Here is a 12,279-nt window from a genome sequence, read left to right as displayed (position 1 = left end):
GGAACTAACGAAAGACACCTACAAAAAACACAATAAAAGTCATACCCCTGTGTGGTACTTTGAAGTAGGAGAGACTGTCTTCTTATTTACCAAGAATTTGCCTCTGCCTCAACCTTCTAAAAAATTGGCTTACAAATTCCTGGGACTGTTTCGGATGAAAAGGGTGATCAACAAAGTGACAGTAGAATTCGATTTACCTAAAATGTTTAGTAAAATACACCGTTTTTCATTGCAGTCTACTCCGTCGAGATCCAGGAGCTATGCCTTGGCACCCTCGACCCCAAGCTCCACAATCTATCCAGATTGGGGGTCAGAGTCACCATGAAGTCAAGGAATTACTAGATGCTAAAGTAAAAAGGGGGGTGCTGTATTTTTTAATTCGATGGAAGGATTTCTCAGCAGCTCACGATGAATGGGTTGAGTGTTCACATGTCCAAGCAAGGGACCTAATAAAAAAGTTTTATAATGCTCATCCCTCAAAGCCCAGAAGAAGATCTTAGGGGGGGCAGTATGTCAAGCATGCTATTTCTAAGTGTCGCTTTACTCCTACTTTATCATTCTCCATTCCTTCCCCCCCTCTCTTCATCCTCCCTTTCTTTTACTAGATGCATAATATATCTCCCCACTTCAGGATATGCAAGTAACCTTGTGTTAGAAATGTAAAAGGCCTCTCCCACTTCCTTCTTCTCTCTTCTTTCTTCCTTTTCTCTTTAAGTTCCTTCTTCAAAATTACTTATATTAGTTGATTATAGTCCTTTGATACCTTTTTCGAATTCTTAGTTCAGTTCTCCCACCAAATTGTGAGATTTCTTGTAGAATAGAATATGGACCTGGCTTGCGTGACTGAGACCTGGGCATGAGATGAGGAGACAGTTGCTCTCTCTGTCATGGGACAGAGACAGTTCTGGTTGCTCTCATAGATGACCTCCAGAGGCATCTGGATAGAGGTGGCTCAGCAGTGCTGATGTTGTTAGACCTGTCGGCGGTGCTCGACACGATCGACCATAAGCTACTGACCTGTTGCCTCGCCGGCACTGAGATCCAGGGGTTGGCCTTGAAATGGCTCTCCTCCTTTCTCCAGGGTTGGGGACAGAGGGTGGTGCTAGGAGACGAACTATCTCAACAACACCAACTTATTTGTGGTGTGCTGCAGGGAGCGGTTCTTTTGCAGATGTTATTCAACATCTACATGCGCCCCCTTGCCCAGAGGTAAGGTCTGGGTTGTCACCAGTATGCAGATGACACCCAGCTCTATCTGCTGATGGGCAGCCAGTCTGACTCCACCCTAGAAGATCTATCTGCAGCATTGCAAGCTGTGGCAGGGTGGCTCAGGCTGAGTGGACTGAAATTAAATCCGATGAAGATGGATGTCCAGTATCTGAGTCGCCGCAGTTTGGGACCAGAGGTCATGCTGGCACCCAAAGTTAAAAGCCTAGGGGTGCTCTTGGATCCTTCTTTAACAATGGAGGCCCAAGTAGCTGCCACCGCCAGGTCGGCCTTTTACCATCTGCGGATGGCAAGGCAATTGATCCCCTTTCTTGAACGTGACGACTTGGCAACAGGTGAAAAAAGGCTGACTTGGAAGTGGCTGCAATCTGGGCCTCCATTGATAAAGAAGGCTCCAGTAAGACTCCCAGACTCCTAACCCGGTGCGCCGCTTTCAGCGGCGCCCCGTCGAAGACCGGAAGAGGTATTTCCCCTTCCCGAGCGCCCCGACCCAGACAAAGGACTTCTGTCTTCGCTGGATTCAATTTCAGCCCGCTCCCCCTCAACCACATTGCCATATCCTGCAAGGCCCGGTCTAAATTTTCAGGGACGCAGCCAGGCCGGCCGTCCATCAGCAGATAGAGTTGGGTGTCATCTGCATATTGGTGGCACCCAAGTCCATATCTCCTGGCAATCTGGGCAAGAGGGCGCATATAGATATTGAATAACATTGGTGAGAGGACTGCCCCTTGAGGCACTCCACAATCCAGTGTGCGCCTCCGGGACCGCTCGCCACCAATTGCCACCCTTTGTCCCCGATCCTCGAGGAAGGAGGAGAGCCATTGTAAGGCAGACCCCCTCACCCCTATATCGGCGAGGCGGCGGGTCAGTAGCCGATGGTCGACCGTGTCGAACGCGGCCGACAGATCTAACAGCATCAGCACTGCCACACCGCCCCGATCCAGATGCCGTTGGAGATCATCTACCAGGGCGACCAGTACTGTCTCCGTCCCATGACCCGGGCGAAAGCCGGACTGGCAAGGGTCTAGGATGGAAGCGTCATCCAGAAAGCTCTGCAACTGCGACGCCACTGCCCTCTCTATCATTTTACCTAAAAACGGTAAATTAGAGACCGGTCGGTAGTTTGCCAATTCGGCCGGGTCTGCTGTACTTTTTTTCAAGAGGGGTCGGACCAAAGCCTCTTTCAATGGCCTACTTCACTGCGCTATGGCGATCCTGAGACCTCTGAGTATAGCTAACCACCAGAATTTAATCGCTGCATGAAATTATGATTGTAGCACATGCAATTGCTTTAAATTGTTTTTATGTTTTGTTTTTATTGTTGTTTTATTATATCTGTCACACTAATGTGTTTGTGTCAACCCTCAGTTTGTGAGCCGCCCTGAGCCTGCCTTTGGTGGGGAGGGTGGGATATAAATTAAATAAATAAATTGTAATCCACCGAGATCATAGGGACAAAGTCCTCCAATCAGCAATGCGTTTTCCCCCCCTCCTCAGTCTTTTTGGCTTTCTATAACAATTAGCAGTACAGTCCAGCACAACTCAATAACCGCCAAACCTGCCCCTATAATAAAGGGGTTGTGATTATAAAGTTCCAGGGTTCCCCCACAATCAAAGCTCCGGGAGACTAGGCCAAATTCCAGACAAAAAGTCCATCCAAATTTCCTTCTTCTTATTCTACTTATTCTAATATATCCCAGATCGCTTCCAGCTTGTTTAATCAAATATCAAAAAATGTAATTTAAAATTAAGGTGAGTTTCAGGTATATAATATCAGTATCACAATTCCTTTGTTTCTCTCAGTTTCAGGTTCCTTTAAAGTTTTTTTTTTCCAAGACGCATTCCATCTTCTCTCCTCCGGTCTCCAGTAGCTGTGACTTTCTCACCGAAATGGCGCCTGACACGGATGGGGCAAGGGCTGAGAAGCTGGGAAAGCTGTAAGTTCCCCAATGCCTCCCCCCCAAAGCAGCTTTTGCTTGCAGTATTTCCCAACAAGAGCTCTGCTGGGTCCAAAGGGCCCCCCCAAAACCGTTCAGTTCGGCCCATCCCTGAGCCGACGCTTCGAGATGCAACCAACTCGTCTCGCTAAAACAGGAAGTCTATTTGCCATTGCATCTCTTGATGCACAGAAGGCCTTTGATCCCTTGGAGTGGAATTTTATTATTGGACTTTTACTTTTACAAAAATTAAATATTGGGCAATACTTCATGAACACAATATACTCAGCATATCAAAAGTCCAAAGCTAGAGTGTAAATAAATGGCTTTGATTTTGCTAGCTTCCACCTGACGGGAGGAACCAAACAGGGCTGCCCCTTGTCACCCCTGCTTTTTATTCTTTTGTTAGAACTTCTGGCGTCTGCAATAAACATATTAAAGGCTTTGTAATAAATGGATCAGTGCATACAATCAATATGCTTGCAGATGATATAGCAGTGCTAACAGTGAATCCCAAAGAAGCGCCACCTGAACTAATGAGTGAGATTTGCCACTGTGGAGTGATTGCAGGATGATGTATTAATTATAAAAAAAAATCTAGAATATTATATTTCAATATCAACACAAGAACGCAATATGAAATTTGAAAGGAGTCAGAGCAGGGGTGGCCAACGGCAGCTCTCCGGATGTTTTCTGCCTGCAACTCCCACCAACCCCAGCCATTGGCCATGCTGGCTTGGGCTGATGGGAGTTGTAGGCAAAAAACATCTGGAGAGCTACCATTGGCCACCCCTGAGTTAAGAGTTCTCCATATTTCATAAATCATTTAAATTTCTGGGAGTTATCCCAAAGAATCTAAATAAATTACAGCAACTAAATTTCATCTGGCTAACCTATAAATAAGAAAATATAATAAAATATATTAAAAGATGGTCCCAGATATACTTGACGACCATGAGTAGAATTAGCACCACAAAAATGATGGTGCTCCCAAAATTAAATTATTTCTTTCAAACATTCCCCGTATCTCACATCGAAGGACCTAGCCAGCTGGCAAATTTTTTTTACCAATTTTATTTACCAAGGTAAAAGATCATGACTTATGAAAAATATATGAGAAATATAAAATACAAGAGGATGGAGAGAACCTATACAAGTAAATATTATGAGGCAAACCCCTTCTCTTCAATAGTCTGGGCAAGAGAGATGCAAGGAGAGTAGATGGAAGGAGAAAGGAGCATTACCTTCTCAGTAGTGACTTTGGAAAGATCCTTGTAAAGCAGCTTCCGAATGTACTCTTGGAGAGGAGGCCGTTTCTTTTTCACTGCCTTCTCAGCCGGAGGAGGGTTACAGTAGTAATAGGCGTTTTCCACCATAGTGACGTAGCGTGCATCAAGATGCATTGCTTGCTTCTTTCTCATCATTTGCTCCTGGAAACATTGTGAAAAGCACCTCTGCTGACATACCAACTTCCAAGTAGACAAAGAATGCGAGACAGTATTTTGACAATTCCTCATTTAGCTGTGACAAGAAAACGTAAATATGTGCCTCATGCTACATTCTGCACTCCAAGCTAGGATCTATTCAGGGTTCTACTTCACCTCTCTACTACCACTGAATGCATCACAGTATGTTTTCAACTATATTCTGGTACTATAGGAAAGTAGAACTCCTACCATTTCCCTCTGACATATCCCTACTGGAGCTCCCCTCTCCCCAGCTGACTATTTCTTCGCTTTCAACTGAGCCCAATCAACATGCTTATCAGAATCCTGGCACCAATTAAAGCGTTCAAAGCTGAAAGGCTAGCCCAAATTCTCGATGGTATCCCTATATGAATCTCAGCATTTACTAGGGAAGTGGAGAGCATTCAAGCCTCATTCTTTAGACAAATTCTTGGTATGCCAAAATGTGTGTCCTACTTGGCTCTCTGATCTGAGGTGGGTCAGTCTTTGGCGGAGACAAAAGCCTGGATTGCAACGTTTCAATTCTGACTCAAAATTCATTTTAGAACGGATCCTGACAGCCTTCTTGATTGTCTGAAAAGTGACCCATATAGCTCATCCTGGTCAGCAGCTCTTATGTCCAAACTTAACCAGTTGGGGATAGCAGTTGACAGTTCTTACATCTGATGAGTCATATATCCTCAGATGTATTAAACTGAGATTGTTGGAGCTGGAGGAAATGAAACTATGCCCAACAGACCCTTACACCTGCTCCCCAGCATCCTTAGGTCTCAATGTTTTTTGTGGTAAAATGACCCATTATTTATCAGTCAGAAGCATTCCAAGTCATTGCAGGGCATTTATGTTGGCTAGACTACATGCATCTCCCTCCAAAGTTTTACAAGGGAGATATCATCAAGTCCCTTTATGTGATAGACTCTGTTCCTGTGGAGTGAATATTCTCAACTCAATTCAGCATACATTGCTTGATGGTTCCATATATCATAACCTCCGTAAAGATCTATTTTGCAAGCTTTCCTTCTCCCCAGATCTGTCTATTCTGCCACCCTGTCATTATTTATTGAACGATACTGAGGGGGAGGTTAGCGAGGCTGTGGCAAAATTCTTGGCTGGCATCCTTAAATTTAAACCTGACCATGTATGAATGCATTTGTAATCTCGGTTTCTTTCTGATTTTATCTCCAATGTTTAATTTTTTTTATATTCTGTGTATTCTCATTTACAACTGTTACGCCATTAAAGGTTTGGTATGGTATGGCTTATCAGAAAACAAGCCTTCCTGCAACAAACAAACCTCTATGCAATGTAATACATGGTCTGGACCAGCGGTGGCCAAACTGCAGTTCGGAAGCCACATGTGGCTCTTTCACACAGATTGTGTAGCTCTCAAAGCTCCCACCACCCCATCAGCTGGCTTGGAGAAGGCACTTCTCTCTTTAAATCACTTCTCCAAGCGAAGCCAGCCAGCGGCTTGGAGAATGCATTTAAAATTATAGTTGTTTTCATTCCATCTCTCCCTCCCCCCATCTATTTTTTTCCTTCCTTCCTTCCTTCCTTCCTTCCTTCCTTCCTTCCTTCCTTCCTTCCTTCCTTCCTTCCTCATCTGATGTTCATGTCTTGCAGCTCTCAAACATCTGATGCTTATTCTACATGGCTCTTTACATTAAGCAAGTTTGGCTGCCCCTGATCTGGACATTCCATCAGGAGGCTTGTATGACCCAACCAATGGGATTCCCTCTGAATGGAAAACGTGATCAATGAGACTAGACTACTGTAATGTGCCGTACACTTGCCCCTCCTCAAAATCAACACAGAAACTCCAGTTGGTGCAGAATGCCACAGCTCAGCTATTATCAGGAGCTAGATGGAGCATGCACATTATTCCCATCCTACAGCCACTCCATTGGCTGCCCATCAGTTACAAGGCTCATTTTAAAGTACTGGCTACCCTTTATGGCTTGGGACCCTCATATCTGCAAGACCATCTCTCCCCTTCTATGCTCTACCGCAACAGCTTTGCTCATCTGAGCAAATACCTTCTGCAGGTATTAACCTGCAATTGGGTAAAGTTGCCAACTGCTGGTACACATGCCTTCTCCACTGTGGCCCTCATCTTGTGGCACAACTATGCAAAACTGAATTATTTAAGCGGGCTTTTCTAAGCAGGCAACAGGATAGCACTGTTACAAATGGCTTCACAAAGTTACTTGGATAAATTACTGGGGACTGTGGACTGTACGACTTTGTATAGTTTTAATGTGTCATGTTAACACTTAGGCTTTGCTTCACTTTGTTTTTTTAGGGGTTTTGTTTGTTTGTTTCTGGTTGGATCTTCAACCCAGATTCTATTTAATTGTTTACTGAATGTTCCATCTTGTTAATTCTAGTGACTCACTCTGTGTAATCTGCCTTGAGTCCAAGTGAGAAAGGTGAACTATAAATAAAGAAATAAAACACTTGTTCCTCCACCACAAGAACTAACTCACTGCTTGATGAGAGTGTTTGAACCAGACCCTTTGTGCACTTTCGTGTAACTATGTTTTGGAAACAGCTCTCTCTCTATATATATATAAAAAAAAAATACACACAGTTCTTACCAAAAGGACACTGGTTCTTAAATGGGATTCTGGTGATCTAAAGAGGAATCTCCCACAGGTTTCCAAGAGAGTGCATGCCATTTCAATATGGTGGTGAGAGAAATCAGACAGCAGCATCTGTGGAGAAGCGCATCACATTCTCAGCCTTCTTCTTGTTAGAAAACTCATTTTTATCAGTTCAAACTTTGTATTTCAAACTTAAAATCTTTGACAGGATCCAAATCAAGTAAACTTTGGACCACAAGTAAAATTCAGCAGAAACATGAAGCCATCCCAGCTTGCACGTATATGGAAAGTGCCTCCAAGACGTAGCTAACTTATAGCGATCCGTAGGGCAGAGGTGTCAAACTCGTTTGTTATGAGGGCCGGATCTGACATAAATGTTATTTTGTCAGGCCATGCGTGTCATAAAACATAAAGCCAGGTACCAGAGATACAAACTCTAAACGACACTGGCAAACCCAATAAGCAGTATTATTTTTTTTACTCAAAGTACAAACAAAAGCAATTTATTCCTAGGAGCAAAAGCAACTGATTTACTGAGGAATCCACAAAAGGCCCAATAAATGTATTTAAGCATATGCAAGACTAGGTTTTTTCCCCAAGGGATAACATAAATGGGGAGATTATCTTACATTTCCATACAACTTAGTCACTTTTTGTATATATAACAACTTTAGGAGAAGAGTCATCTTCCTTGCAAGTAGATAAAGAATTTTTCAGCAACCCCCCCCACCCCACCCCACCCCCCAAAAACCAGCCTCAGCAGCCGAGCACAGCTACCATCTGTCTCTCGCTTTGTTTCTTCTCTCTCTCCACAATCTTGTGAAGTGATCCAAGATGAGCAACCATCTCTGGGTGATCCAGATGACAGGCCTTCACTCAGGAGGACGGGGGTCTCCCAAGATTTACATAATGCATAATTATCTTTACCTATTCTAGCGTTAAAATCACCCACAATTATAAATTCAGCAGAGGGGTACTCCTGCTCCAGGTTCTCAATATACACGCAAAAACTGTTCCATTGTGCTGAAAGGTCTCCTCTCTTTAGACAAGGGGGTAAATATACATTAACCATTATTAATGTTAGGGCTGATAGCTTAAGCAAAAGTGCCTGGGCCAGTGAAGAGCAAGGGGGCAGAAAGGTGGTTTCCGCTTTAATTAAACAACACAGGCCTGCTCCACAGCGGCCCATTTGCTTAAGCTTAATTGCTGGCGTGGAATAGGATTTATAACCTTCAAATTGTTTTGAGGAAAGTCCGAAAATCTGTGCTAGCCACCTTTTTCTTCCAACCTGCAATATTCCAGGATAAAATCTTTAGGGCTGGTTCTCAGGCACTTTTGAATAGTCAGTTGAACTCCAATATCTTATCCAGAACTCTCCCCTGGTCAAGAAATACACTGCCATTTTTGGTGGAGTTTTTGAATGTCATTATTGGGAGAGGAGCCTCTGTGGGTAGATGTAATAAATCATCAGAATTGGAGATGATTTGGGGCTCTATTGAGGATTGTGAAGTGTAATCAGTATCGTGGGAGGATGGGTAGTTTCCAACGTCACGACATGGGGATTTAACTTGTGCTTCCATACGGGGGTCCAGTGAGATCAAAGTTGAGCTGGGCTCGGAAGTCAGTGTACAATTGCCATTCACTGCAATCCGAGAACTGTCCTGCAGGGCCGGGTCGCAGTTCTGGTGCAGACTTGCTTGCGTTGCAAACCCCTTAAGCAGCCCTCCACCTGGCTCCTGGTTAGAAAGGACTGCAGTAGGGATAGCACGGTCTGCCTCCAGGCTCTCATGCAGCGTAACATCTGCAAAACTAGCACGTCGGTGCTGCTCTGATCTGCACTTGAGCAACTGGGTTTTCAATAGCTCTGTCTATGATCCATTGCTGTTCTCTCTTGGGGAGTTCCACAAACGCATCTTGGATACCCGCTTCCATTGGAGTCACATCTGATAGCAGATCTGATAAGTAAGGCACAGATTTATTATCAAAGTTTTCAGGTTTTCACGGCTGGTAACTTCATTAGGGTTTGTAGAATCTTTCGGGCTCAAGTGCCATGTTCTACTGGAGAAAGTTTTCCTTCCAGACGTTTCGTTCTCAGCTGCGGAGAACATCCTCAGTGGCGTTGCAGATTTATTGTTTGCAAGGACTTGGCGAACAGCAGAGTCTTTCTGGCTGACAACGCTCACTGCTGCCCTTATGTTCTTCTTAGGGCTCATGCGTGATCTGAGCCGGTGACTTCTTCATATCTCACTTCTGGGTAGAGAGGAGCCAATACAGTGTTCATGTAAACACGGGTTGGAAAAATCCCTTTGGAAAAATCCCTTTGGACATCAAGTGTCCTTTGTTTCTAAGAAGGACTGAGGGGACTCCCGAAGTACAGAAGGATAGTATAACTCTCTGTGTCTGATGCACTCTGGGCAGCAGTTCTAGCTCTTTTAAGTCAAATGTCTTTAACTGGTTGCCCAATTAAGGCCTTTAAGCGCTTTTTAACCAGCATTTTTGAGTTCCAAGGGGGGATGCTTCCATTTTATTTATTTATTTATTTCATTTATATCCCGCCCTCCCCCACCTTGGCAGGCTCAGGGCGGCTAACAACATTCCATAAAACATACAGTAATAAATAAAACCTTAAATTTACAATATAGAACAATAAGACATTAAAACATTAAATTAAAACCAATCCAATAAATACAGTTATGGTGCGGTATAGATCTTTAGACCGCATTGGCGGACCTTTGATTACCGTTTTTCTTAGCAGTCCGAATATGCTAATTTAAAAAGGGTGGTCTTGCAGGCCCTGCGGAACTGTTCAAGGTTCCGCAGGGCCCGCACCTCCTCGGGGAGTCGGTTCCAAAGGGTAGGGGCCGCGATCGAAAAGGCCCGTGCTCTGGTACTCTGATATTTAATTTCCTTCGGCCCAGGGATAATCATTAGGTTTTTCCCCGTTGACCTCAGTGCTCTCTGGGGTTCATATGGGGAAAGACGGTCCCTCAGGTAGGCAGGTCCTCGGCCATATAAGGCTTTAAAGGTAACGACCAACACTTTGTACTGGACCCGGTATATAATCGGCAGCCAGTGCAGTTCACGTAGCCCCGGCCGTATATGTTCCTGTTTCGGGAGTCCCAACAACAGCCTGGCCACCGCGTTCTGCACTAGCTGCAATCTCCGGGTCCGGCACAGAGGTAGCCCCAAGTAGAGGGCATTACAGTAGTCTAGTCTTGAGGTGACCGTTGCATGGATCACTGTTGCAGAGAGTCAAATTAATTTACAGAGAGTCAAATTAACCTTGTAACAGCACTAGCCGTTGTGAATCAGTTGTAGCTATTAGCTCCTTATCTCTGGTAGAAATGTTCTCCGGAAGAAGAGGAGACCGCTGTATAAGCACCTTTGTCACTCCATCCTTAAAAACTTCAGTCTTCCTATCAGACATATTTGTTAGGATGCTGCTCCTAGAATCCATTTTATGGTGCAGCAAGTGGATCATTTTACAAAGGTGGTCAATAGTTCTAGCAGTCATTTGTAAAATCTCAGAGAGCCCAGCCCCAACACCCACATTCTCGGTACCTTTAAGATGGTCTGGCGGGCTCTCACCCACAGCAGAGTTCCCAGCTTCAGCTTCCAGCTCAGGGAGTGATACATTTAATTCAGCAGCAATTTCCATGAGGTCTGCTAAATTTTCCAACACTGCAAATTGGTTGCAGGTAGGAATCTGACATGAATAGAAATCGTTAATCTTCAGTTGTTTGGAAGAGGGTGCGGCACGGTCCTCTTCCTCTCTCCGGCGTTTAGATGTTTTCATTGTTAAAAGTTAATGAGCCCCCAAACTTTAGGGAGCTCAAAGACCAGCTGCAAAATGTAACCAGCAGTGAGAGGCTTTTTTTTTTCCTCCAGAAAAAAGTGAGCAAGGTCAGCAATCAAACACTTAGCTGTAACAGCAGCAAATTCCTACTCGTTAGCAAAGGTGGCGCAGGAGGGAACCTTGTCTCTGCTTCAAGTTGTCGGTCGTGAAAGAAAATTCAGATTCCACCTTTACTCTTCTCAGCCAGAACTCCTAAGTAGTTAATCTTAAAATAACAACTAAGCTTTAAAAAGTAAGGGTTTAAAAACAATAAAACAGTTGGTGAGCGGAGCAGCGACTGAGCTGGTCTCCCATCCAAGTAATTATCAATTAATTATTTAAGTAATGCATCCAGGCACAACCATGAACATGATCTTTGGTCAGCAGGCACCCCCTCACTGAACCTCCTTGTTTTTGATTCACACACACACGCACACACTTACTTTTAAACATGGATTTTTAATGTCTTTTTAATTGTTTACCACTTGAAGGGCCTATCTGGATGGAAAGGCAGCATACAAACTCTTTAAATAATTAAACTACATATAATGTACCTCTGAATATACAAGAAAAAGAAAATGGATGTGAACCCATCCTCAGTGGAACCTGAGCACTAACCTTTAAGCAATGCAGAGTGTCACTTTTGGAAAACATTTTGAACTTTGTAAGCTCGCCAATGAATCGCACCGTCTTGTTCTTTGTTTCAATGTTGATCTGGTCCTTCTTTCTCACCTATTAACAGGAAATGCAGAAACAGTTAACTGCCAGAATCTAAGAAGTGACTACAACAACAAAAAAGATTTCACAGTATTAATTTGAATTTTTGTCCCAGGTTAGGAATACAGCAAGGGAAAGAGATACTGTTTAAAGCTATTGAAGCAGGAATAGCTCTAAAAGGCTAAAGAGGAAATCCATCGCCCAAACCTCCCATCTTACTTCCATTCCCTTTACCAATGAGTAAGAAAAATTGATTTAAGTCTAACTGAACATTATTATGGGTGGGACAAATACCCTGCAACTCTACCTAAGTAGACCTAAAACAAAGAAAATCTAAAAGATAGTAGCAAGAGATACTCCTGGGGTAGCAACTCATCGAGGGACCAACCAAGCCATCTATGGTGGATCGAATAGTCTGGAAAACTGGGAGCGTTACAAACAGTTTGTTCTTCCTCTGCTCTTCAAAAACTAGCTGGAAGGGCCTGTAGTAATCC

The 12,279-nt window shown here is 43.9% G+C and overlaps 1 protein-coding gene across 4 annotated transcripts in view; it reads right to left on the bottom strand.

Annotated features, from left to right (window-relative positions):
• UPF2 (UPF2 regulator of nonsense mediated mRNA decay) overlaps nucleotides 1-12,279 on the bottom strand; it is a 106,992-nt gene that overhangs the window by 43,595 nt on the left and 51,118 nt on the right. For all 4 annotated transcript variants that reach the window (XM_060258258.1, XM_060258260.1, XM_060258259.1 and 1 more), the window contains 3 exons: nucleotides 11,687-11,800; nucleotides 7,228-7,344; nucleotides 4,409-4,594 (listed from right to left, as the gene is read on the bottom strand). In XM_060258258.1, coding sequence (XP_060114241.1) covers nucleotides 4,409-4,594; nucleotides 7,228-7,344; nucleotides 11,687-11,800 — 417 coding nt within the window. The remainder of the gene's footprint in view (nucleotides 1-4,408; nucleotides 4,595-7,227; nucleotides 7,345-11,686; nucleotides 11,801-12,279) is intronic.

Source organism: Heteronotia binoei, chromosome 17, assembly GCF_032191835.1.
Source record: "Heteronotia binoei isolate CCM8104 ecotype False Entrance Well chromosome 17, APGP_CSIRO_Hbin_v1, whole genome shotgun sequence".
In the NCBI taxonomy this organism is placed as follows: Eukaryota; Metazoa; Chordata; class Lepidosauria; order Squamata; family Gekkonidae; genus Heteronotia; species Heteronotia binoei.
Note: the sequence above shows the minus strand (reverse complement) of the source record. Positions and strands in the feature narration are given on the sequence as shown.